At 44.7% G+C, this 27,668-nt stretch overlaps 1 protein-coding gene across 6 annotated transcripts in view; it reads right to left on the bottom strand.

The window, feature by feature from the left end:
* Window positions 1-986: 986 nt before the first annotated feature.
* SOX13 (SRY-box transcription factor 13) overlaps window positions 987-27,668 on the bottom strand; it is a 62,483-nt gene continuing 35,801 nt past the window's right edge. For 2 of the 6 annotated variants that reach the window (XM_060277068.2, XM_088673362.1), the window contains exons 3-14: window positions 26,061-26,166; window positions 24,823-24,909; window positions 22,377-22,549; window positions 19,878-19,946; window positions 18,441-18,552; window positions 17,480-17,562; window positions 17,235-17,394; window positions 15,721-15,830; window positions 14,279-14,375; window positions 12,441-12,584; window positions 5,876-6,092; window positions 987-5,110 (exon numbers count right to left, since the gene is read on the bottom strand). In XM_060277068.2, coding sequence (XP_060133051.2) covers window positions 4,831-5,110; window positions 5,876-6,092; window positions 12,441-12,584; window positions 14,279-14,375; window positions 15,721-15,830; window positions 17,235-17,394; window positions 17,480-17,562; window positions 18,441-18,552; window positions 19,878-19,946; window positions 22,377-22,549; window positions 24,823-24,909; window positions 26,061-26,166 — 1,638 coding nt within the window. In that variant the 3' untranslated portion in view covers window positions 987-4,830. Of the gene's footprint in view, window positions 5,111-5,875; window positions 6,093-12,440; window positions 12,585-14,278; window positions 14,376-15,720; window positions 15,831-17,234; window positions 17,395-17,479; window positions 17,563-18,440; window positions 18,556-19,877; window positions 19,947-22,376; window positions 22,550-24,822; window positions 24,910-26,060; window positions 26,167-27,668 lie in introns of all 6 variants that reach the window. The other 4 variants (XM_035122772.3, XM_060277070.2, XM_088673363.1 and 1 more) reach the window with 4 other exon arrangements.

Here is a 27,668-nt window from a genome sequence, read left to right as displayed (position 1 = left end):
GAGCCTTAAGGCTTGCTTGGCCGGGTGCTGAGGTTTGGCTGGCGAGGCAGTTGCAAAGGAAAAGCTGCTTCTGGCTTTTGCTGTTGCAAAGAAAAGATGGAACGTTTTGCTAGATGTGCACCTCCTCTCCGGTGACATGGGGCAGAGAAAATGTGAGCTGGGAATGCTGTAGCTGGGACCAACGAAAACTGGGTCTCAAGATTCCCAATTTCCATCCTTCATTAATTTAAGCGGTGATTCAAACCAACCCTACTTATAGGGCAGAAGTGATGGACAGGGGGCACGGTTCAAACATACCAGCAGAGCCAATCCAGCACATCTGTTAGTGCGTTTGTACCATACCAAACTCACCACTTCATTCCTGTACCACACCACAGCAGTGGCAATGATAGGTCAGGTAAGCTACTGTGGAAGGCTGATTCTTTTTAATTTACAGTGGTGCCCAAAGTGGGGTGGTTAAAAACTAGAAGGGAAAAAAGGAAGCGGGATGGTTAGTCCAGGCTCAATTATTTCCAATTGAATAGAAATGATGGCATGGGTAAGTAGGTAATCTCACCCCACATCAAGCAGTGATTTAAAGACTGGATTGGCAATCCCAGCAGTTGGGACATTTCAGCTACACGAGAACTAGGAATCAAAAGCAGACACCCTCACAAAGCAACTAAAGCTAAGGACAGCAGGTGTCTTTTGGGAGGGGGGAGTTGAATGCACTTCAAAGACAACTGCTGATTCAACTGGCTCTTTCCTCTCGTAAGCAAGTTTTGCAAGGGGTCCTTACAGGACTGGGCTGCATGGCTCACATCTGCAGCTTCCTGGTCAGTGCCAACATCTGCATATTAACCCAGAGCAGGTTTGTCTTGTCCAATGTACCTGCTGTATTTAAGAGCGTAACCAGGAGGTATTCTCAATCTTCACCTGCAGGCAGAAGGTAAAAAGGGCTGGGGGCTGTTGCATCAGCTTCACAAAACTAGATTTCGGCACAAGCCTCTGCTCAAAAACATCCTCTTTATTGTACCATGGAAAAGAAAACCCATTATAAACAAGTATGTTGAAATATACAGGTTAAGTTACTAGTCTTATTAACAAAATAAAGCTCTATCTATATGTACAGATATCTTTGGGGAGGGGGGCAGGGGACAAAACAAAACTAAAACAGCAGTCAGGAACACCAGGGTGGGCAGGTGGGGAGATGGATGTGTTTATATAAAAAAAAAACAGCAAGAGGCAAAGCCTTACCCATTCCCCAGCTAATTGACTCACTTCCTCTCCATTGAGCCTGTGCCATGCCTTCCTTTGCTCTCATGAAGCTGTCTTTAACATAACTGAGAGTTGGGGAGGAATAAATAACCAGGGAGGTGCAGGTAAAGCCAGTCAGGGGAGCCAAAGCAGCCAGCGCAGGTCACACGGATGATGGGAAGATGATAGACAAGGGCAGGTTCCAGAGGGAATTCCTGCCTTCGTCTGTTGTCGCAAAGAGAACAAAGAGTCTGGTGTGATATCTCAAAGATTTAACACACTCAGAGAGGAATAAACCTTTGTGAACGAGGGTCCAGCTGCAAGGGCATTAATTAGAGGTTTCACCTTTTTTTAAAAAAAGATGGGGGAACACCTTGCCACTCTTCTTGCAAGTGCCATTTTGCTTGTGATGCAAGGAAAGCAATGAAATCTTGGTCCCTTGGGTTGGGTCATGTGGATAAAAAAGGTTGATGTTTAAATACAGTGGTGCCTCTGGTTACAAACTTAATTAGTTTTGGAGGTCCGTTCTTAACCTGAGGTACCACTTTAGCTAATGGGGCCTCCTGCTGCCGCCGCACCGTCACTGCGCAATTTTTCTTCTCATCCTGAGGTACAATTCTTAAACAGAGGTACTGGTTCTGGGTTAGCGGAGTCTGCAACCCGAGGTGTTTGTAACCCGAGGTACCACTGTAAATTATTTTGCTCAAAAGAAGGAAGGACTTTTCAGTTGACATGGAGTTTTTCTTGAAAATACATTTCATCTTAAAAATAGAAGCGGAGTTGAATTGCTTTTACCTCCAACTCAATCCTCCTTTCTCTCCTTGTTCATCTCCACATCTGGAACCCAAAGATGTGGTATACAGGCACTGTTCCAAGATACGAGGGAGGATGATTCCCATTTGGGACGGCCATCCTGTCAAAAGCCAGAGACTATCCATTTTCACTACTGAGATGAGGCAGAGTAACTGTCTCTACTATTTTTGCTTTCTCGTTGCCATTCCATCTTTGGCCAGTAGAGAGCAAAAGCCTCCCATGTTTTGGAGCATCTCTGCTTTTATATTCTGCATTGGCTTCTGCTAGAACAGGCATCCCCAAACTTCGGCCCTCCAGATGTTTTGGACTACAATTCCCATCATCCCTGACCACTGGTCCTGTTAGCTAGAGATCATGGGAGTTGTAGGCCAAAAGATCTGGAGGGCCGCAGTTTGGGGATGCCTGTGCTAGAACATTGTCAGAGAAGACAGAGAAGTTTAAGAAGGTCATAAGATGTGATGAGGTGGGGGGAAAGGGTGTATGCAAACACACACACACTATACATCTATATATTCTAAGACCATGACCCTCTACATTCCCTCTCACTTCGTTTCACGTGGTGAAATTCAGCATTCTCCACTCATTGGCCAAGGACAATGTGAATCAGTACCAGAACTACTGCAGCTGCTTTGACCAATTCCACAAAAGGATAAATGGGAGTAGAATTGGGCAAGAGGAATGCAGGAGAAGCCCCTTCAGCACTGGGCCAAGGAGGACTTGTGTATAATAAGCAGGGAAGGGCTTGTGTTGTGACCACAGCAGGTACAGAAAGTTGGCAGGGTGGACGTCTAAATACATCTAAACACACCTGACAGGGTGTATGTGATTGGCCCACAGTTTTTTAGAGTTACCAATTCATTAAAGGCTTTAAAATGTACTTATTCAAATTACTGGGCAAATTACTTATTCAAATTACTGGGAGAGGGGAACTCAAGCACCTGCTGCCTCCCTTGGCTGTGCTAACCATTTATCTGGCTTCCTTGCCAGAACTTGACCCCGATTCCCCATGGCCAACATGGTAAGCGCAGACCATGGCAGTGGAGGCACATCCTAATGCCTCCCTATCAATGTTCAATGGTACTGTCTCTGTGTACCGTAACAACCACAGGTGATGGGAAACCAGGGTTCAGTTCCCGAGAGGGGACCTGGGAAGCAGTCACCACATCCCAGGCAGGCAGCTGCTGTTACCTCTGCCATCTTAGACCCGCTTACCTGGGAGGAAGCTCCATTAAACTCCATGGTATCTGATGCTATGGGGACACATAACCAGGGTGGCATAACTAGAACTAACTCTGTAAGAATCTCTGCCTGAGTTGGGATTCTCCTCTTCTCACAGATATGGCCAAGGGATCCTGACCTCCACTAAGGACCTAGTTAGTTTTGAACCCTACTGCTGCTGCTGGGTGTCTCCTGCTGCTGTGTATACTGAGAACTGGCAAGCACACAAGCACAGGAGGGAAACGGGCAGTGCCTTATTTTACAAACTGGGCCAGGGCTGCCAAGGGTAGAAGAGGGCCCCTCCGAGAGGTCCGTTGTTATTCATTCAAGTCCAGAGCTAAAAATGGCTCTATGGGAATTTATTGGCAGGGCCGGTGGGAGCAGAAAGAAACAAACACAGGACAAAAGTGGAGCTGGGGTGGGGAGGGAGATGCAGAACTGGCAGGCATCCGGAACACACAGGGAACAAGCGTTCCACCCAGGCCTTTGGTTTGAGCAAAAATGAAAGGCCCCAGAGAGGTCAGATGAATTGGTGGTGACTGTGTGGCTACTAAAAGCTGGTGCAGATGGCCAGACTGCCAGCAGGTGAGGCCTCTGTCCAACTGGCTGCACACACCAGCTTTCAAGGAAAGGAGATCAAGCAAGCAATGGACACAAGGAGAGATTTGCTGCTAAGCCACAGCACAACTGAATGCTGCGTGGAAGACACATGCAGTTGTGGCTAGGAAGTGAACTTCTCCCCAGTCTTGCATTTGCTCCCAAGAGCAAAAAGATCAGTGTTATATTGCTTTGTTGGATTCAGGAGATCTTACATTCCTGGATCGGCTTTAGGTTATATTCCCAGTTGTATGCACTCCCTTGCCAGTCCATAATGGATTTTGTTCCCTCTTATATAAATTCACAGCATTTTGGTGGGGAGCCCTGCGCCTCCACCCAGAGGGCAGGAGCGATGTCCCTCAGCAGTCGCAATGTCATCTGCATTCCAAGACACTCTCCTTGAATGGCACCTCTCTTTGAGCCTGACCCTCATGCACATTCAGCAAGCCTGAGCCAAAATTCCTTCCATTCAAGAGAGAAGATGATGAATGATCAAGAAGCCCTACGAACACTATGGACACCCATCTCGCATAGGTCAAATCCTCTCTTTCTTCTGCTCCATGTCTGTCTTTTATATAAAACATCTAGGAAAACACTGGGTCAGACCATTGGTCCATCAAGCCCAGTATTGTCTACTTTGACTGGCAATGGCTCTTCAGAATAAGAACCTTTTCATTGGAAGTGCCAGGGATTGAACCTGGGATTTCCTGCCCGCAGAGTGTGCCTTCCTATGCTGCTGAGCTACCGCCCCTCTCCTTTCAGCAGCTCGGTACAACTACCCACGGGCCTGGCTGCTTCCCGGGAATCTGCAGCCACACAGCGGAAGAACCTGGGGGTATTTTCTCGCTTCCTTGGCCCTCTCCTGCCTTCTTCCAAAGTCAGCTAATTATTTTGATGCTGGAAAGAGGACAAAGGCTGGTGAAGTCCCCTGCTTCCACACACCTCCCCCCCTTTCACACCACCGGCTTAGTCTGTGAGAACCACCAGCTCGCCATCGCTCTTCTCCTCGCCCTCCGAATCCTCTTCTTCGCTGTAGTGGTACATCTCGCCATCGGGCACTGAATGACTGTCCTCAGCCCCGTCCCCTTCTTCTGGCTTCAGGCTATGGGTGTTGATGATGACCGGCATGTTTGCTTCCATGCCACGGGGCAAGTAGTGGTCCATCAGGGGTGAAGCCAGCTGCATCCCAACTGACCGCTGGTACATGAGATCCGAAGAGGAAGGAGGCATCTGGCTGCCCTGAGGTCTAGAAAAGACATTACAGCATGAGAACCACAGCCTCCTCCCTGCTGCTCCTCCACTAACATACACCCCACCTCTCCACAAGGGACTAGGGACTCAGCTATACAGCTGCAAATATAACGTTTGCAGTGCATTATACAAATATGACACTAGATGGCAATAGTGAGCCTATGGTAAATTCAACATATTTTTCAAAACTTTTTTTAAAAGCATTTTCACAGCATTTCTAAATGTGTCTAGATTCCACCTAGATTGCAGTGTGTTTGGGCAATGCTGCCCTCTAGGAAATGCAAGTGAAACAGAGGAGGTGTCTGCTACAACCCTTGCTGGATACCAGCTTCCAGATCCTGGGAAGGGCTTTCGGGGCTGCCTGTCTTCTGTGAAGTGCCAGCTATGCTGATGTGATCCAGCAAAGTATTTAATCACATGTGTGATCCCTTCAAAGTCAGCGAGGCTATCCACAGGCTTAAAGTTAAGACCCCCGGTTTAGTGTTTGGGTCAGAATAAATCAGCTGTGTCCTTGCCACCAAGGCATTATTTTTAAGAATGTGCATGCCTCTCTGTGGCGACTACCAAGGAAGCCTTTGCTGGCCACAGTCAGAGGTTTTATGGTCCCACATTTTGCTCGTGCAAAGGGCACTTTGCAGAGGACGTGCTGGGCTGTCTTTTGCTCCCCAAATCAGCCACTCCCTAAATCGGATTTAAGCAACAGGAAGCTCCTGGCTGGGCTCGGGAGCAAACAGAGGGGAGAAGGGACAGGGAGCCTCACGCAATCAGGTAGCCCTGCCTGGCGTCCTGGCGCCGATTCCTCATCAATGCCTTGTATTCGCCGACACGGAGCCGCTTCCCTTCCACGATGCAGGTGCGTTTGGGGCGGGGCTTGTACTTGTAATTGGGATACTTCTCCAGGTGCTGGCGGCTGAGCCGAGCCTGCTCCTCGTAGTAGGGCTGCTTCTCCTGATTTGACATTGATTTCCATCGTGAGCCTGCAAAGAGGAAACAAGAGGGAGAGGGAGAGGTTTAACCAGTTTACTTTGTTCTTGCTTCCAGCCACGTATAGCCAGCCTGTTCTGCGCTAAGTCAAAATACTGCTTTTTAATGTAAACAGGAGAGGATGCCCTTAAAACAAAAGGAGAACGGGAGGGACGACACAAAAATAAATGGATTTGAGATGTTGGAGATGAAAAATATAGGCAAGCAATTACTCCTCCAAGTCTGAAGTCTGAACTCAACAAAATGGGTTGTTCAGCAGGCCATAAATTACAACACGCAGATCACATAGTAGTAGTAGTAGTAGTAGTAGTTGAAATAGTTGTACCCTGCCCATCTGACTGGGTTGCCCCAACCTCTCTGGGCAGCTTCCAACAAATATAAAAGCAGAATAAAACATCAAACATTAAAAACTTCCCTATACAGGGAATAGTGTTCATCCACAAATTGTGCAATGAATATGCCAGATGGAGCACCCATTTCAAAAACAAAACAAACCCTACATCTCTGCATCCCCTTGCAAAATGCCATATGTGCCTTTTAAATGAAGAAGAGCAGAAGCAGGTGTCAATCCATTTAAGAGCAAGGACCATAGATTCCTCCATGTGTTCAATTTGCACATTTTTAAAAACGGTATATGTTTTATGTCCTCAGTGAACACTAACCCTAACGTCATGGTTAATATCACTTCACACTACAGAAGGAAACTAAGTTATTAACAGGTACAATGTAGAAAATACAATATACTATGAAATCCATTAAAACTAAACAAATATAATGAAAGTGCTCATCCACAAAAAAATATAAAAAATTACCCAAGCACAAGATAACCACTGCAAAAGGATGAACACCAAAAATCAAACCACCAAAATCCAGAGGAGACTCCGTGCTTAATAAAGACATCTTCACCTTGTAATGAGCACATATAGCTGAAAAGTTTTCATTTGAAACTCTCAGCTATTGTCAAGCAGCAAACACTGACTTAGAAAGGTTGTTTACATATGTTATTATTTCAGAGAGATGCACTGCACATTTCAAACACTGGATTACTTGAGCCAGACTGTGAGGCCCAAATACCAAAACAGACAAGTGAGAATTTAATTAATTTTATTTCTTTCAGCTATTTATATGCCACTTAATCACCGACGTTTCTAAGTGGTGTGCATAAAAATTACAAAAAGCATATGGTGAATAATATCAATGAAAATTAAACATCAAAACAGAGAACTTCCTTAAAATGCTTGCTGGAATAGAAAGGTCTTTTCAAATGCCCGAAGTTCTAACAGGGAGGGGATCTGCCTGATCTCAGCTGGGAGGCAGTGCCTCAGAATCAGGCCCACAATAACCAAATGTACAGCTTCTGGGGGATACAAGTCGTGCATCTGAGTCACTGGGGACCACTAACAGAGACGTGACCAAAGATCTACTATTAGTGACCAGGCAGAGATATAAGGGACCGGGAGGTTCTTTTGGGTATCCAGTGCAAACTGTTTAAACCATGGTGTTATGTGCTGCAGATAGTCTGTCTGGACAAATAGCATTTTGCACCAGCTGCTAGAGTTTCCAGACCAAGATGAGAGCTTGCTCCACCTAGAGCCCATTGCGATAATCCAGCCTTTCCATACAAAAGGCCACAAGCCACAGTGAACAGGAAGCCCACCTATTGCTAATGAGAACCCCTCCCTCCTGCTGACCTTTCCTGTCACCTTCCTATGCTGCTTTTTTTGAATTCTTCCAAGCACAAGGTATGGTGAGCAGGTGCAACAGCTAAAATAGGCTGCCCTGCTGTAACTCGAATTCCCTGGGCTGGGTGACCTTTACTGTCATTCCCACCAGAAAGAGTGTCAAGAATGCAGATATGGAAGGTTTCGTCCAAGCAGGGACAAAATTCACTTGGTCAAGGCTTCTTGGAGAGGGAAACTACAGCAAAGCAGGGTGGGTTGACTATTATAAGAACTTAAATATTCTAAGAACTTAACTATTAAAGAAGCTCAAAATCAAAACAATGATGAGTCCTGAGTTATCTCTTCACAAAGGCCAGACTTGCAAATACAGCTGAATGAGGTGGCAGAATGGACCATTATCATTTCTGACTGCAGGTAGGGGTGCCATTTATGAATATTTACCCAAGAACAAAAAAACCCACAAAAACACCCTTCCTCGCAGCAGAAACTGGCACACCATGAAGCATCTCCCTCTTCCCAATTTCTACTTGTAGGTAATAAAAATTAAAATTGAGAGCGTTAAAAAATGGCAACATCCTCATCTGCATTCAGAAGAGATCTAGTCGATTCTACCGCGCCCTTCTGATGCATGATCAGCTCCAACCAGTGTTACATTCATTAATATCTGTGAAGTATTCAGCTTCTGCGGTTCATGTGGGCATGATACAAATTCGCACACCTTCAGATTATGCCAGAAAGATACTGATGCAAATCCCCCAGCCTCTCCCCCCAGCCACCCTGCTTCTCTGAAAATAAGACGTAGCCATAAAATAAGCCATAGGATTTTTAAGCATTCAAGGAATATAAGGCATACCCCGAAAATAAACCATAGTGGTAGGCAGTTAAACCTTGTAGGTTAAACTGTACCATACTTAATTTTTAAAAAACCAAGACATCCCCTGAAAATAAGCCATAGTGTGTTTTTTTGAGGAAAAATAAATATAAGACAGTGTCTTATTTTCAGAGAAACATGGTAGCTCATGAAAACTTTGAGATATGCTCTCTCAAATAAGTAATGTTTAAGTAACACAAATCCATTACAGTGGCTATTTGTAGGTTGCGGGGTGAAAAAGGCAGTCTACCACAAGGCCCCTTGATGCGGAAGGTCAACGTGGGTTAAGAGCACTCCTTTAAATAAAGAGCCCTTACTTTTATTTTAGCAACAATGCACAAACCCAGATTAAACATGAGGAGAGTAACCCACAAACCTCGAGTGCTGAAGCATAACATGTTCACTCCCAGCAGCAGTGGACTGAGACCTCCTTCAGAAACCACACTCTTTAAAAAACCAGCCAGGCTATGCGACAGCTCAACACTAGGCCACATCATGGGAAACACATGCTTGAATGAGACTGCACTGCCGCTAGTGAGGGTTATTTTTGTTTAGCATTAACAAAACATGACATCTATATTAGGTATTGCGCTGTTAACGTCTACCTGTGGTGTACAAAAAGACCAGACTAGGAGCTGGATGTCACACAAAGCAAGGGTAGAATCCAGCCTAGCACTAAGACTCGTGTTCCATCAGCACAATGACTTCTCCTTGCACAATGGAACATTTCCTCCCTCTTTTCGCTGCCATGCACTCTCTAAATCTCTTCTAGGACCCACCCACCCCCAACCTTCTGGAGAAGATTTGGGGAGAGTGTGCGGTGTGCATGGCAGAGAGTGGGGGAGTCCCATTGTGCAAGTGGATGTATCAATTGAATACTGCCCTATGTTTTTAAGGCTCAAATCCTATGCCCACTTACCTGGCAGTAAGCCTCATTGAGTTCAACAGAAATTTACTTCTGAGAAGACATGGATTGCAACTGAGTGTATGCTATTATCCAAGAGTTTACAATCTTCTGCTTAAATTTTGGGTTAAGATTCAGGTGATGAGTGATCATATGATTTCTCAAAATATGCTTATTGGAACAGTCTTCAAAATATACCTGGCAGTGATCTACCCATTGTCATTGGAGGGAGGAGGAGTGTGCGTGGGGTGGGTGGGTGGATTGCCCAGAGTTGTTGAGCTTGTTTTGGGGAGGATTGCACACAGAGTCTTTTAGCTTCCCACCCCATAACTTTTTGTACATGATAAGGATCCCGTGATCTATCAGGATCAGCCTGGGATCTACTGGTAGATCACAATCTACTGGCTGGACATCCCTGTTATATAGCAAGCTCATAGTACTTTATTATTACAACCTGAGTTTTTAAAGGTATGTGTTCTTACAACTGGGTTTCCTGCTTACTGGCTCTGATGAAGAAGAGATTACAAAGTAATCTCATTCTAATCTAGTGGCAGAGCATATGCCAATTTTTGCTCAATAGTTTAGGCTGGAAACCACCCACCAGCTGGGAATATGATACAGCTGAGCTTCCTGCAACTAAGAAGAGTTCTCATGTCATCATTCCCCTTTCTTTACTGACCCCATTGTCAACGTTTTGGACAGGCCCCTGTCCCAAGAAGCTCATTGTCTTTCCCCCCTTAAATTAAACTTTAAAGCACCATGTACATATATCTACACTGATGTAGCAGAACAACAGCATACAGCTGCCAGGTCTAAGAAAAGTTGTGGAGGACCAGGCAGGGGTTGGGGCAAGCCACAGTGACTGGAGCAAAAGCTTTCCTTCACCCTCAGGGTTTCCCCCAGCCAGGCCTTAGAATTCCTTAGAATTGTTTACCTGGACTGCTTGCAAAACAGGATGGGAAAGTTGTGGAGGTACAAAAGCTGTAGATCTACTTATTATTTTGGTCCTTTATAAGCAAGCCCCTATGGTTGTTAAGCTTGCTAACAGGGATAATTGCCATACACAGGGGGTTTTCTGTGGAATGAAAAACATGCATAAAGTGGCTCAGCTTGCTATAGCCACTGCAAAAACCTGGGGTTATTTTCTCAATTCAAATGTTGTGGGTTGTCATGGTGATACTTTGTAAGAAACTGAGACCTGGGAGTTGCCTTTTATATTATCATTTTTAAACGAGATAATCCATTTTATCAGGTGTACACATGTTGTGTGTCTTGCCATTGAATATACTTCGCAGATTAGGATATTTGCTGTTGACACAAAAATAGTTATTGTAACTTTTGGCAGAAAACTGTAAAATTGATCGGTTGACCAACTTGACTGCTCCAAACTAGAACATTCACTTCTGGGTTTGCGGCGTTCGGGAGCAGATTTGTTCGGCAACTAAGCCATTCAAGAACCAAAGTTCCACTGTACTCACTGCAATGGATATGCCATCTCCCATCTTCAACCATAAATCCACAGGAAAACCATGGGCCATCTCAATGAAGCTCATGGACCACTGGTGGTCCAAAGGGCACACTTTGTGGACCTGCAAGCTATGGGATTTGGCCTGACGCACAGGCCTTTGTTTTAAGCATGTGTTTCATGAGTGTGGCTGAGGGCAGAGCTCATCCAGGAGTAGGCAAGGCCTAGTGTAGCACTGTTGGTAGGGAAAATATTGTCTATGGGGAACAGTGATAAAGAGAGATAAATCTAGATGGCCAATAATTTATTGTGATGCCAATAAAGGCACTAGAGAAGTCAATGCAGGTTGCTCATCATTTCCATGTCTCTTTCAGAGCAGCTCCTACACTGATTCATTTAATCCACACCCCCTTCGCTTCTTTGTGGTCCAAGGCAAGATACTTGCACTGCTCTTATCACTTAGGCTGGTTTGTGATAAGCCATCCTTTCTGCCCAATCACCATGGGTTCCACAGGTAATCCCGCATATTAGAATGAATACAGGCATGTTGTAGATTGCCACCTAATTAGCACTCATCAGTACCAACCGATGAGGATTTCTGCTGGCTGTGAATTTCAGAATAACTTCACATGCCGGGCATCTTTAGGTCAGCTGCATGCTGGTGTGAAGAGAGAAAATTGCCTACTGGAAACCTCTCTTCTAAGTTCCAGGTTTTCAAGCACCAGTTCCTTGGGTTGGCGGCAGTCCAGAGACTGCCTCCCACCAACCCACAGCTCAGAATCCTGTTCCTGGAAGGAAGCCTTTTTTTGTTCCTTCTTCCAGCAGCAAAGCTCTAAAGAACAAGAGACAGAATAGGCTTGCTGCTGAATGGAAGAAGTGCTAAGTCTGTACAGGCTCGCTACTGGGAAAAGCTGGCTGACTTCACAGCTGCCAAGGAAGGGCTAGAACTGCTTCTCTAGGTCAGTGCAAAGCCAGCAGTTTATGTCACTAGCTTGCATAAAAAAAGGGCCCACAACCACAGCTGTATCTATAGCTCCCTGAGAATGGGTTTCCTCTGCACATGTGGGTTTTTGCTCTCTTTTTTTTCTAAAGCAAAAAAAGACCTTAAAAAATAGAAAAGGCTGCTTTCACATCTGCTTGTGTGCTCAGGTGTCAGAGCCAAAAAATCAAGACAGCTGAGAGAGAGGGAGGGAGGGAGGGAGGGAGGGAGGGAGAGAGAGAGAGAGAGAGAGAATATGAGGAGGATTTGCTTTTGTGCTTTTATCCTAGCGCACAGCCTGCTGGTAACCTGCATGAGATTAGCAGTAATTCCTTGCCTGAGGGTGCATGGAGCTAACAATGTGCCTTACAGGAATCCCAAAAGCCATAGAGGGGAAGGGGGGGAGCAGAATGAATAAGGACACCTGCCCAGAGACTTACCTAGAATCTTACTGATGCTCGAGTTGTGCATGTCTGGGAAGGCCTGCAAGATCTTCCGTCTCTCGTCCTTGGCCCACACCATAAAGGCATTCATGGGACGCTTTATGTGGTTGTTGTTCCTGGATTCGGGGAAATGCCGTGAGCCTGTGAAGGAAAGACCAAGGAACGGTCACTATAGAGACACCGGCAAAGCCAAGCCAAACAGAACTGGCAAAGGATCAGGGCGTTTAGGCGCAACCAGCAGACTCGGTTTAGAAAATAAAATACTTCTTCGTGCAGTGCGTGGTTCAACTAGGGAACTCGCTTCCACAGGAGGCAGCAATGGCCACTAACCTAGATGGCTTTAAAATAGGATTCAACAGATTAATAGAGGAGAGAGCTATAGGTGGTTAAAGTCTGCCTCCGCAGTGAGAGGCAGCAGTGCTTCTGAGTACTAGTTGCAGGAAACCACAGGAGGGGAGAGGGCCCTTGTGCATGAATCTTGCTTGAGGGTTTCCCACAGGAATCTAGTTGGTCAACTTTCCTTTGCCACACATATCTCCCTATTCCTCCTCCTTTGAGTGGCTCCCCTCCTTATCCTCCTTCAGAAGTTATTCCTCCACACATTCCCATTTGCAGGCCAACTTCTATCAGTGTACAAGGCCCTTCACAGCTTGGGAGCTCTTTACTTGAAGGATCCCCTTACCCTCATATATGCCTCCCACTCAACCACCTAGAGCTGTGGAACTGGCGCTTATACAGGTGCCACATACCATATTTATTAGAGTCTAATGCGCTGTTGAATCTAATCCAAACCTTAATTTTCACAACGTAATTTGGCCCCAAAAGGTGAGCATTAGATTCAAGTAAATATGGTAATGTTTGCTCCACACTTGCAAGGAAACAGTCTTTTAGTGTGCCAGTTCTTAGACTCTGGAACTCCCTGTGCACTGTCAACAGGCAGGTGCCTTCACTGAACTCTTTTTGGCAATTCTGTTTAGGCAAGCTGACCCAAGATGTGTACATTGCTGATCTTAATCTATAATTTTAGCTTAGATTGTCTATTTGTAACTGTTTGTTTTATTCATTTTGCTTTTTAAATAAGCAAGATATTACATTGATTTTTTTGCAATCCAATTTTAGATAACTGCTTTGTAACCACTTAAAGGTTTTATTTGCAGTGAAGCAGTGTACAAATTTTGTTAAATAAAAATAAAGGAGTAAAGATCTGCCCCTTTCTGCTCAATTTGTGAAGCTGAAACCCGGAGCTAGCAGGACAAGAGGTGGGGCCAGTTCAAGCAGCCACACTTCAATGACAAGAATTTGTGGAGGAATAACATTAAGTTTCTATATTCAGTTCCCCCTCCCAATGCTATGAACACCTCCTTCATTCTCTTGAACTCCTCTCTCATTCTCTTAGAATGAACCTACCTGAGAGGTGCCGGGACTGTGCTACCTATAGGCCATGTGTGGAGAACCTTTGGCCCTCCAGATGTTGCAGAGCTACAACTCCCTGGCCATGGACCATGCTCGCTAGGGCTGATGGGAGTTGTAGTTCAGCAATGTCTGCAGAGCCAAAAGTCTCCCACACCAGCTATAGATAGCACAATGTGGTTTCTGCATATCAGCTGAATGTGGAACTGTAAAGAAGCTGAGAACTTGTAAAGTCCATGGGGGAGGAATCTCACTAAATGGGATTTTTCAGAAGCTTTGCCTTTCTCCTGCCCCGATTATTGGGCTTTGGAGACCTGAAATATGTTAACTGCAGCAGAAGCACCTGTGAGGAACAGAAAGTCAGGGGGGGGAGGAGAAGGACCCAATTCTACCATAGATAATTTTTTATGATCAACTATCATTACCATCCCCATCACAGGTTAGCATGGACTCATCCAGTCTCTGCAAAGAAGTCTCATCCACCTGTTCTTTTGCAGGTGAAGAATCCAAGCTGACGTGGTCCTGAAAGCACATGGGAAGGTGGTTTACTGAATTTTACCAGGGCAAGCAAGGTTAGGAGTGACTTGAATGAAAACTTCAACTGAAGCATTTACTGGCACGCACTTTTTGCTAAATAAAGACTGTATGTTTTTACTTCTTGTTAGTCAAAAGTACTGTATATTCCTGTGTATAAGACTACTTTTTAACCCAGGAAAATCTTCTCAAAAGTTGGGGGGTCGTCTTATACGTCGGGTCGTATTTTTTATACGGCGAGTGTATCCCAAACTCTATATTTTAACTGGAAAAGTTGGGGGTCATATTATACACCCAGTCGTCTTATACGCCCGAATATACAGGTAAATGACTTTTGCGAAATAAGGAGCCCCAAAATGCAGGGCTGCATAGCCTAAAAGCTGCTCCTTGACTGGACAGCCAAAGACCACCCCAAGACCAGCATGCAGCACTATCTGCAAGACAAAGGGGCCTGGACAGGTTGTTTAGGACACACCACCATGCTTGAACTCAGCAGGCAGGGCAGGAAAATATCAGAATCCCCTCAATTTTTAGGGAAGCCCCATTAAAACCAGACTGGAAACTCCAACAAGCATTCTAGATCACTTCTAAAAGCATCACTCTAAAGACAAAAGTCATGGGAGCAAGATCTTCTTGTAACTTTATGACAACAGAGCAATAATTCTATTTAGTGATGCTCCTGAAGTTCAGAATTGGGGAGTTCAGGCACCAGCTTCCCAGTTCAGAACTTCTGGGCTAATCCTGAGCCAACACACTTTCTTGTTGCCTTTGCAGGGTATATTTTGGGGCAAAAAGAAGGGACAGTGGAGGTAATTGTGAAATTCTTAGTTGAGCTTCTACCCCAATAGAAGCTCAACTAAGAAGCCCACAAGCCTTCTCATATTCCTGATGACCTCGCTAGAGGCACAAGCTTAGCACGTCTTCAGCTTAAAAATGTATACCTAAATTCAAGTCTAAACCAAGTTCCAGTTAGCTAATTATAAATGAGTCCATTCCTAATTGAGCCTTGGCAAGTTCATTCTTTGCTGTTACAAAAGTTGACTTTGAAAACTTGGGTACCAGTTACATTCCTTACAGGTGATGGGTCTATCCCACCACAGATTCCACATTATAGTTATTCGTATCTACTTCCTCAAAATTATGGTTTTCACACGTGACTTTTAATAGAGAGTACATCTTCAGGGTGTTATAGGAATTCTAAGGTCTTATATAGAATAAATGTTCATAAATGTACAAGGCAAATACGCATGCATAAGTATAGTGTCTGAAAAAGTACGGAAATCCCAACTCTCTCCCTTTTTAAGACCAAACCCATCTCAGAAATACCACTTACTTTCCTATAGGGATGGTTTGGAGATCCATCTAACGCTCTGCTTTGGCTGTGCAGAAGCTGCCGGGCATCTTGGATTGCTTTGGTGATAGCATCTCCCTCCCCCAGGAACCCTGAAATTTAAAAATGGAATGGAATCAGTGTCACAAGATCCAGCAGGGATATCTGGGCCCTTGCGCAGAACCCATTCTCAGTAAGGTACTTGGGGAAGAAAGGCACATCACTTAAGTTCCAGTTCCAGCAGTCTTACATCCATTGTCTTCTAAAGCACCCAGTTAATCTTCTCTCAGACCCAGACCCATCAAAAGATTTTTGTCTTATCAGAAAAAAAAGCTTTAGTTATCTTGTGCCTTCCATTATCATGAAACTGCAGGGTGAGCCCCTCTCATGCAAAACACATTAGATTACATCCAGGTACTCTGCAGCTATTAATTTGGAAATACTAGCACTGTACCATAAAGAATGGAGATTCAGGTCCCCACTTAGTGGAGATTCATAAGGATGCATTTGAAAATGGGGAGAAATCCACTTTTCAGTGTTCTGTATTTGAACATAGCAAAGTGGTTAAATGGGAAACAAACCACATTTTAGTAAATTTGAATATGTGCTTCTAGAGCAGCTCTTTCCTAATCTAGTGCCTTCCATAGATGTTTAGGCTCACATGTCAGTCCCAGCCAGCATTGCCAATGATCAAGGATTACGCAAACTTTGGTTCAAAACATCTGGAGGACATTGGTTGAAAAGGCTGCTCTAGAGTGAAAGTATATTTCTCATGGTATCTTCCTTTTCAAAACCAATGCAAAAAAACTGCCATATACAAGCAGGCTTGGAATTTTACATTACTGAAAATTTAAAAAATATATTAAATGAAACACATTTAAACAGTTACAGGTAGGTAGGTAGCCATGTTGGTCAAACATAGTTGAAACAAAATAAAAAAATTCCTTCCAGTAGTACCTTAGAAACCAACTAAGTTTGTCATTGGTATGAGCTTTCGTGTGCATGGTATCTGAAGAAGTGTCCATGAACACGAAAGCTCATACCAATGACAAACTTAGTTGGTCTCTAAGGTGCTACTGGAAGGATTTTTTTTATTTTGTTTCAACATTTAAACAGAGCATGTCGGCATAACTGATATGAAGTTGTGTTATACTGAGTCAGACTAGTACTGAGCATTGCCTCCACTGATTGACAGCAGCTCCCCAGTCTTCCTTAGTCCTGCCTGGAGATGCCAGGAATTGAACCTGGGACATTTTCTGTATGCTCTACCAATGAGCTACAGCCTTTCCCTTTCCAACACTGGTGCAGCAGTACCAACAGAGGAAAACAATGCCAAACAGAATCCCGAGGAATGCCAGGTTCAAGTCCTTCCTAAATCCAGGGATGGGTGCAGATCTTTTCCCACATCAAATCAAGAGACTAAGGTAACAAATCATGAGCTTGCAGTTGTCCTCCAAATGCAGAAGCACTTCTGTGCCAGCTCAGAACCTGAGCAGGGGGAATTTCCATAGCCTTACCCAAAGGGAGGCTGGGAGGGCTGGTCTGCAGCTCCTGAGAGACCCCGTGGTTAGGAGCGAGGGACTGGCAACTGCTGATCTTTAAGCTGGGTGAGCTGGAGGAATTGGGGAGCTCAGAGCCTTTGGGCTTTGCTGTTAAGTTCAGTGGCTGCGAAGATTCCTGAAAAGGAAGGAGAGAAGGAGAGTAGAAGCACATTCCCAGGGGAGTTTGGAAGCACACAGGGAAAACAGTTTGGGGGTTGCACCTGGATCTGTAGGTGGCCTGAGCTTGCGGGTCTCTTCAGTGCGGACAGAGGGGGGCTGTGCAGCAGCTGCATGGGGTATTCCCCTGTAGATGGGATAGGAAAGAGAACAGTTGGAGATTAGTTACTGAATCAAACAGCAGTTCATATCTTTCTCCCAGTGAAACCTCGCCAGGAATCGCAAGCTTTCTGCATTAAGAACTAGGAAATTCAAACGGGGCTCTCAGGGTTAGGCAACCCAAAATAGGTTTGCATAAAATTGAAATTGGTTTAACAGCTAATCAATAGTTCCCTGGTGTGTGTCTCTGAGCATTTGAGGGAGTCATGGTCCTCTGGTGTAGAGTCTTCCTATGACAGCAGCCCCAAGGAGGAGACAGATCCACACACTGGTCCTTCTCATGGGAATCCACTGGCATTGGAGCCTACATCTTATCCCCTAAACTCTGAGAAAAAACCTCTAATAACTAAACCACAGACTTCTCTGAGGATCAGGGGAGCTTTCCCCAAAACAGTCCCTACAGGTGCAGCACTTGGTGGTATGTTGGGGGGGGGGCAGAGGCCTTCCCTCTTGACTGTGCGGCCCAGACCATAAAGCTCCACCAGTTTCTCCAAGATCCTACCGAGACAATTTGGGATTTTCTGCCACAGCTGCAGGACCACTAACTGTAATCCTGGGTGGGTATCTTGGCCCTTCTCTGAGGCAAGGCTAGCCCCAAACATTTTGCTGACTCAAGTGAAGGCCAAGACAGGTTAGCTGGAACCAGCTCTTTAAATCCAAGAAGCCTGACTGATTTGGCTTTAAACTAGGATACTAATTTGCCGACCGCATAGATTTGTGTGGTCCCATGGACTTGAATAGTTGCAGTTGTTAATGAACCACACACGGAAGACAACTGTGCAGAAGCACCCAGAAATACTGTGTCCCATTAACCAGAATTCAACACTTTTCTTGGCCTCTTCGTACCTGGTTTGCAAGGGATTGGCTGGATGGGAAGTGCCATTTGAGAATCTGGGGAGACCGAAAGAGGCTGGTGGCTGGGAGGAAAGGCTGGAATCATTACATAGGGCATGTTGACCTGCTGGAGAGAAAAGGGTGAGGGGGACAGACAGACAGACAGACAGACAGACAGACAGACAGACAGACAAAGCCAAATACAAAGTTACCTTTAAGCAGTGCTTTCTTTCAGGAGGTACTCAATGGTACATAGTACTGGCACCTCTTTTTTGTGTTAAAAATGTGACACTTACTGTCATGGGCGTAGCCAAGGGGGGCAGCTGCCCCCCAATCAATACAAATCAACACAAATCTGAGGTTCTGCCCCCACCCTAACAAAAGCCTAGGGTTGCCAGACTCAATAGAGGACAGGACTTCTGTGCCTTTAATTGCCCTGCTCTCTTTTGAGTCTGGAAACCTTAAAGAGAAACCCTTTGTTTAATTTCCAGGCAAAGGAAATTACCCTCCCAACATATCTATGGAGGTACAACCATGCCATACTGCAGTGGAGGGAAGGCTGAAACTTAGGGTCAAACTACGGTGAGAATGAGATGGGAAAATGCATTTCCAGTGCCATTTTTTTCCTTTTATGTGCTCAAGGAAGCCAGAAGGGATGGGATGGTGGGAATTTGCAGTGCAGAAGGGCAATTTGCATAGGGACTGCAGTGCAGGAGGTGAGTTAGGACCCCCCCCCCCTCTGCACAACAGCTTGGAGTTCAATCCTTGGAATCTTCTGCTAAAATGGTGACAATCAGCTGCTCATGAGTCCTTGCAGAGAGTCACATATGGTCTTTTGAACCCTGATGATCAGCTGGTTGTTAGGGCTTTAAAACACCACACACACAGCTATCTGCAAAGACCAGCAATCAGACAATTGCCAAGGCTTGCAAAGAGCTGTGCAGGGCAATATGCACAGGACTTTGCAGGTGCCACCAGCCCCTTCATAGCTAAGAAAAAATCTTCACCTGCCCCATAACTGATGCCATAGATGACTTCAGGTGTAAGGCAGGTGGTCTCAGAGACCAAATGGGGAAGCATGGCAAGCCTAATCCGAACTGTGGGCCACAGATTACCCACCCCTGATGTACTGTACAGCATACACCCTAGTCTAAAACACATTCACTTTGAAGTGAGACCCATGGATTTTGATGGGCTTTACTTTTAAATAAGGGGTTTAGATTTCCAGCCATTGGCAGACCTATCTTACGCTTTGAATGCATGTTCAATTCACTATTGTCCTGCTTCTGTGTTAATTTCTGGACAGCTAGAAAAAGAATTAATGCGTCACTCCTAACCTAGTTACACAGGGAGCATCTGGCAGAGCCAGGTGCCAAACCTTTGTCTTTGTCTCCTGATTTTCAGTCTAACTTCCTTGCTATGTGCAGGGGGGAAGGAGAACCCTTTTACCTGGATTTGCTGTTGTAGCAGGTTGATCTTGTGTTGCTGCTGGATCAGCTGTTGCTGTTGCTTGGCAATCTGCAAGAGGAGAAGACTATGAAGGGCCAAGGGGCCAAATGAACACAGGCAGCCCATGAGAGCTGCTGTCTATGAACCAGGCATTGAGAACTTCAAGACACATGACGCTTCCCATTCGGCTTTCCCAAGCACTTCTCCATCTTTATTACAAAGGAGAACCTCCCAGCCCTTTCACGATCCAAGCTTGAGTCTTTGTAAGGAAGAGGTGAATGAGCACATTATTTGAATCAATCTGGTATCAGATTTGCACATTATAGAGCGGAAAACAAGTATATAATGCAGGGTGAGGAACCTGCAGCCATCTAGATATCCAGCAACAACTGGAGGACGAAAGGTTCACCTCCCCTGATATAATCCTAAAATCTAAACTCTTGGGATTACTTCTAAATCATGAAGGTTTGCTGTCTCTCAAATTTGGTAGCATTGCAATGCATAACCATACCTGATGAAGTAAATGATTGTCCTTACTTAAAAGACTCAAGTGGCAATAAATTAGGTAGTATTGATGACTTCACAGGAGCTTTTATCTTCTTTGCAAACTAATATGCCCACTCCTCTGTAATCTAATTTTCCTAAAATTGTTCAGTTTCTCATTCTTCTTAAGACAGCTGAGTTCTTGGGAGTACAGTGGAACCTCTACTTATGAACATAATTCATTCTGGAGGTCCATCCGCTGGTTGAAATGGTACGCTAGAAGAGGCGTCTTGTGTGCGTGTGCATTCGGCGGCAGCCACTTCTGCGCACACACAGATGGCAGAAGCCGCTTCCGCGCATGTGCGAATCGCAACAAACCCGGTGTTTACTTCCGGGTTTGCCGCGGTCTCAACTTGGAACGTCTGCGAGATGAGGTGTAAGTAAGTCGAGGTTCCACTGTATCCTGTCAACTTGTCTTATCCTATGACGAGTATAAACTGGCAACAAATTTGTACATAACTATGAATGCTACCTGGTTTATCATTTCAGAAATACAACAGGTGTCAAAGTGCAGCTGACGTGCATGTTGCAATTATTCTTCCATGTCAACAACTGCTTGATCAATATAGACCTTAAAATGGGGAAATGGAACCTTTGAAAAGTCTTGATTTGTGGACTTGGAAATCACAAAGTTGAAACAATGTTTTATTTAGTTTTGGTGTTTAGTTTTTTTAAACTTTCCTGCTTGTTCTGTATGCTTTCCTAATTTTTCCTCCATATTCACACATCCCATGGAAACTGTACACTTTTTAACATGGGGAATCTAAGAATTCCAAGAGGCAATGATATACAGAGAGATGCATCAACGTGATTCACAAATCACTGTAAAGTGGTCATAATTGCACTTAACCGTTAAAGTTCTATAGACATTGATCAAACAACATTTATAATTCATGTAGCTCATTGTAAGTAGTTTGTGGGACTGAATTCTACATGCATGGGGGGAAGGTACTATCGTTAATAGCTGGTTCTCCCACTCACCCCCAAATTCTCATTATTGCAAATACTCATTATTGCAAATAACTGTATTCCGTTTTTAAGTCTACAATTGTAATCCTAGTGAGGCATGCACCAGATTAAATATGCATAGGATTATGCTGTGTATGGCTAGAGCTAATAAAACCTTTAACTCTTCCCTGTCACCATGCAGAAGCCCAGATCTACCTATTCCCACCAGCATCACCTCCCTGCATCACCAGAAGATAACATTATATGTGACTTGCGAACCTGTTCACTTTACACCAGTGCCATTTTCCCATTCCAAATAATGGCGATATTCAACTCAGTTTTAACCAGAGTCAATCCACTGAAGCTACTGGTCCTAACCAAGTCATGTTTATTAATTTCAATGGATTTGCACCTAGTAAAACTTAGTTGGCGCCTACCCACTTATTTGATTTGTTTAGTAAGGCATTTAGTTCTTTAGAAGAGATTGTGCGAGTGACTCCCACTTCATTGTGACTCCCACATATCCTATGCACTGCAGAGCTTGCCAATCCTGAACCGTAGGATTGTCAGCACGCCTGCCGAGCAAATCTCAGCTTGCAGCAATGTCAGGTCTTGAGCACTTTGCAATGAAGCATAGCTTGCCTAGAACACATCTATACAAAGTGGTGTCAGAAAATGCTTCTGCGTTATCATCTCTCTGATAACCTGGCACCATAGGTGTGTCTATAGGATTTGCATTACCCAAATCCATCCTGTTCAATACCTCTGTAATTTCCTGGGTCTGGTGTACCAGGTACACTACTTCTAAATTGTTTTTCCCCTAAATCACTTGAGATATGTAAAGTGCCAGTAACCCCTGTAGCACCATTATGTCAGGGACAGAATTGACAAGATCCCTTGCCAAGGTCACATGGGCTCTGCTAACCTGCATCCAAGCCACTTCCTGAAGACCTATCCCAAAGGTTGAGAAGGGCAAACACAGCCCCAAAGTTGTGTTCTACTTCCTACCTGTTCCTGCTGCTGCCTGGCCAGTTCCATCTGTTGCTGCTGCTTCTCAAACAGCATAGCTGCCATGTTCTTCTGCTCCGAGTGGGCAGTCAGCAGCTGGTCCCGCAGGATGGACAGCTGGTTAATCATGACCAGCAGCTGCAACTCCTTCTCTGCCAGGCTTTCTTGGGTTCCTGGGACAAACAAGAGCCCAAAGGAAAAGAGGAAGAGGAAGAAGGACAGGAAGAGAGTTTGTAAATCTAGGTCTGCAACATCTAATTCATTAAGCACTCTGTGGAGAGTGAAGGGGGTTCAAACAGCACACATACATTGAAAGAAAGTGTAAGGGGACTATGTAGGTTAGCCCTGTGCCTGATGACAATTAGCACAGTGATCAAGGCTCCCTGTTCAGTCAATTTATGAAGGGGATCTACTCACATGCTTATCTGCACACATAGAAGTCTCCATGAATTGGTGAGAGGCAGCAGTCAGGGTCCCACCTTCACATTAAGTTCTGCCTGTGTACATCAATGGGCAGGTAGAGCCCCTTCACATATCAGCCATAGGTGCAGATGGCATGGGTTGGCACTGCTACACACAGGCAATAAAGGCAGGGTTGGCTGATCAAGCCACACAACCGCCTTCACACATTCTTTAAACACATAGCCCCCCCCCCCCAGGAGAGCTGGGGAAATCTAGGTCTGCAATGTATAATCAATTAAGCATAGCTGATTGCATCTCTTTTGATTCCCTAAAAAAGTGGCTGTAATTAATCAGGTAGCAGGGGGGGTTGCTTTTAAAAAATAACCAATTCTTTTTAATGCAGGTACTTACAAAATTGGGGAGCGGGGAGGCACCTTCTCAGAAAAGGCATTCCACCGTCACTCTCTCACCCAGGAGAAAATGCCTTTTCTAAGATGGTTCCTGCTGCTGGGACACATGCATGCCTATCCCCCCCCTTCAGATTTATTGTTCTGTAGGCAGATAAATACAGATTTTATTGATTAACTGCTATACAGATCAATTCAAATTCAGTCAAGAGTTCTGAGGATGAGAGAGGAATCCAGCAAGCTATGATTCCAAAGTGGACAGACCTGATCCTATCTGCCTGGACAAATGTGATGCTCAGGGCAAGGAGTCACTCTGGAACCCATACAGGACTGGATTCCCAATCTCTTAAGAATTTTCTTATGAGGTGGTTCAAGGCTGGCCGGCCTGTCTTCCTTCAAAAACAATTCCAGTTGCCTAAGAGCAGCTAACTAGTGCATGGGGCTATTTCTGCTGTACATATTGAAATCAATGTGGCAAATCCCACTAGGATTGATCCATTTTTAATTATGTGTTGTCACTCTTGGGGGGGGGAATGTTGCTATCCTACATACATTTTAAGTGTATTTTACATATTTTACAAAGACTTTAAAGGTGGCGGGGGGAGGGGGTGAATGTAAAATATAAAACGTATGCAAAAAATTTCCAGAGAACAGCAGCACATCATCAAGACCTGCCGTTACTTGCTGCACCGATTTCAATGCATGTAGTCGCAGGAGCCCTGTGAGCTAGCTAGATGCTCTTAGGCAGATGATTTTTTAAAAAAAATGAGAAAAGATGGCAGGCAAATACAGCTCTTGGACCACCTTGCAAGCACACACAAATTTGGACCACCTTATGGTGTGTCCCCCCCCTCTTAATTTCTTATGTCAAAGTATTCTGTGTGGGATTTAAAGATTATATATGTAGATTTGTCCTTGAAAACCTGAATGGAAATGGGATGAAACAAACTTTGGTTCCACCTTGCGATGAACCAGCCCAACACAGATTTTGTTCTGGGGCCTATTCCTAGCAATAGCCCTAGAGAAATCATCACATGCAATCAATTTTGTGAATTATAAATAATATATACAATTCTCACCAAAGACCAGGGGTTGGGGACCTCTTCTTGCACCATGTGTTGTATGACTACAACTCCCATCATCCCCAGTCTGCAAGGTTAGGGATTATGGGAGTAGTAATCCAGCAACTTCTGGGGGCCTCAGGTTACCCACCCTTGTATTAGGACAGGCATCACCAAACTGCAGCCCTCCAGATGTTTTGGCCTACAACTCCCATGATCCCTAGCTAACAGGACCAGTGGTTGTGGAAGATGGGAACTGTAGTCCAAAACATCTGGAGGGCCGAAGTTTGGGGGTGCCTGTATTAGAACATACATTCGCAAGATATACTAGCTAATGATGGGAAGCCATGTCTTATATTTCAATGGTTCCGTATCCTCTGTAATAAGGCAAAGCTTTATGAGCTGTGGTGATATTAATTCAATGACAGTAAGCTTTGTAATTTAACTTGACTGATGTGGAGAAAAGAGGGGCTACGGGTCCAATATTGTCACTCTCTAACCAATAGAACAAATTATGCCTGCTCTCTGTGGCCTGGGCCTTAAAGCAGTTCCAGCCAAACCAGACCAGATGCTCACCTCTCACATCTTTGGATTCCATTGGATTTTTCCCCAGAAGTCTCTCTTTCCAGTCACTGGACAGTAACTTCTCAATGGTCGGCATCACTGTAGAAATAAGAATGTTAGTGTACAACATGTAGGTAGCTTTCTGGTTCGAAAGGAGAAAAGTTTCAGAGTTTATTTTAAACAATGCATTGATCATATGGAACAACAGAAATGATGACTGGATCAATTCATGGAGGACAAATCTCCAAGGACAGATTCCTCAGTGCCCAAGATGATGAGGCCTTTTTACGAAACTGACTGCCGAAAGGTGGGACTGAAGGAAAGGGACAGATTATTCTATATCTAAATACCTCAGTTTTTGAGAGTCTCAGAAGCCGAACCTTTTGGTTTTCGAATGACGAAAACACAGAAGTGAATGCTTCCGTTTTCAAACATGCCTCAGAAGTTGAACGGCTTCCGAGGCGCATTTCTTCGTATTTTCAATGGAATTTGCCGACCGCCCATTGCTCCTCGGTTGTTGAATATTTTGGAAGTCGAATGGTCTTCCGAAACGGATTACGTTCGACAACTAAGGTACCACTGTGCTATTTTCTCTTTAAGTCATGGCACTTGGGTGGATGGATGGACTGTTTGATCCAGTTTGAACATTCTAGAATTATTACACACATTTGTCGGTGTAACTACATCCACCTGCAGCAAAGGAGCTCCTCCAAAAAGGAAATGATTCAAGCAGAAGGGGCCAGCATGGTGCAGCTGGGCTGTAGAGCTGTCCTCCTGACAATGGCGTCACTACGGGTTATCTGGGTGAGGCACAGCAGCAATGAGGTGGGGCCTGTAAGATGCGCTGACAGGAGCACCGGGTTGGCTCCACCGCTGCAACTGTGCAGCCCCAACCTCACTGTTCCTTTGCTGCCCCTCTTCCAGGTAAGCTGAAACAATGCACGTGCCAGGAGGATGGCTCCATAGCTCTGCCCTACCACACCAGCCACTACTGGATATATGAGAAGCTACCTTTCACTGCATCCAAGCCAATCATCTGCCTCCTTCCTGACAGGACCTCCACAAGGTCCTTCCAGCAGGTTCTTTTCCTACTTTGCAACACAAGGGGTTTTAACTAGAGATGCCGTGAATCTTGTACCCTGTGAATGCAAGGCTTGTGTTCTGCCACGCAATTATGGCCTCTTCCTAGAAAAGATGGCAAGAGTGAAGGAGGTGGACTTAACGCAATGGTTGTAAAGCACCCTTCTTACCTTCTTTTAAGTTTCTGTTGAAATCCAATTTTTCCTGGTTGCTCACTGCCGCCTCGAATGCAGAGTTCCTGGAGTCTAATGCCTTGTCCACTGGAGATGCAGATTCCTGAAAGAGAGTGAGCCATTGTCAATCACCCATAGCCTTCAGGAAATTAAAAAGGAAAGGATAACAGATAGAGCTGATCCCCATGAAATCTTCCTTCTGTGCAGGGTGTGTTTGAGCATCCTCTTGAGTGAATGAGCTGCAGTGAATCAGGGTGCTCATTTCGAAAATGAGAAGATTGTGTCCCACCCACCCAAAAAAAATTCCAACTCACAAAGCAAGGACAAAATCAAATTGCTGCAATAGTATGTGGGTCAGCCATCAAACTAGCTGAGGGAGGGAAGAAGAAAAACCTATGGAACTGTTAGGAAATGTTACACCTTTTCAAGACTGTGGATTTAAAAAGGAAAAGTAAACATTAAATTATGGCTCGGGTGTCAAAACATCATAGACGGGAAAACTAGCCCAGTACTGTTCTGTTGTGAGTGGTAGTGGCTCACCCAAATCTTAGAAAGAGGCACCTGTAATCCTCTAAATATTTACCTTATTTAACTTATTGGTTGCTCATTACAAAAGGGTCTCTAAGGAACTTGCAAAAAGTTCAGATTTAAGGCCAAGCATTAAAGATAAATATTACACATTACAATAAAGCAATACAATGGCCCCCAAACTGCAGAACTTCAGCAGTAAAAAAACAATTTGCAATAAACAGCAGAACATTGATCACAATCCATCAAATTTATGGGAGAAGAGATAGATTGTTATCTGGTGCCAAAAGGGTGTTAATAACCCTCACCAGGGAGAGGATTCCACAGGAGAGGAATGACAATTTAAAAGGCTGGACATGCAAGTTATTGAATCATAGTCCTTCCCCTTTGATTAACAAAAAAAATCCCCAAATCACGGTCTTGAGCTTTCCCCCCACTTATTTTTACTGACATGTGTCTTAAGGGAGCAAAAACTTGTTGGCAGGCCATTTCTTGAAAGATGTACACCTAGCCGTTTACATAGGGGTTTCTACTGCTACACATTCAAACTACAGGGGATCCACGATCCCAGCGACTCAGTCAACTGTCAAAACAGTCAAGAGGGCCCCCTATTTTGACTTGAGCAGTAGTGTTGAGGGGCAGCTCCCCGTGTCAACTTAACATTTTTGAATTCCTTCCCGCAAAACTGCTCTTTGCCCCCCCCCCCGGATACTGTGTGTGTCCCAAGCAAAGCAAATTAGCAGCTTCGAGTGAAAGAATTGCCGGTGGGGGGGGCAATGAAATCCTACATACTGTACAGTGATGCTGCTGGCTGCTTTTATGTGAAAGCCAAAACACCAGGAGGTAGGCCACATACCCACATAGCTGCCAAGTTATCCCTTTTTTTAAGGGATTTTCCCTTATGCTGAATAGGCTTCCTCGCGAGAAAAGGGAAAACTTGGCAGCTATGCATACCCATATTCACAGATGCAAATGTAATATCAGAAACTCACTCTGGGCTAGTTCAGCCACTAGCTAAAATAAGGTGGCCACTTCTGGAAGCTGATTTGAAGTGTCCATTATTAGTTATTTTATTTA

Source organism: Zootoca vivipara, chromosome 7, assembly GCF_965207765.1.
Source record: "Zootoca vivipara chromosome 7, rZooViv2.hap1.1, whole genome shotgun sequence".
NCBI classification, from domain to species: Eukaryota; Metazoa; Chordata; class Lepidosauria; order Squamata; family Lacertidae; genus Zootoca; species Zootoca vivipara.
The sequence above is the reverse complement of the archived record's forward strand: the minus strand, read 5'-3'. Positions and strand labels throughout refer to the sequence as shown.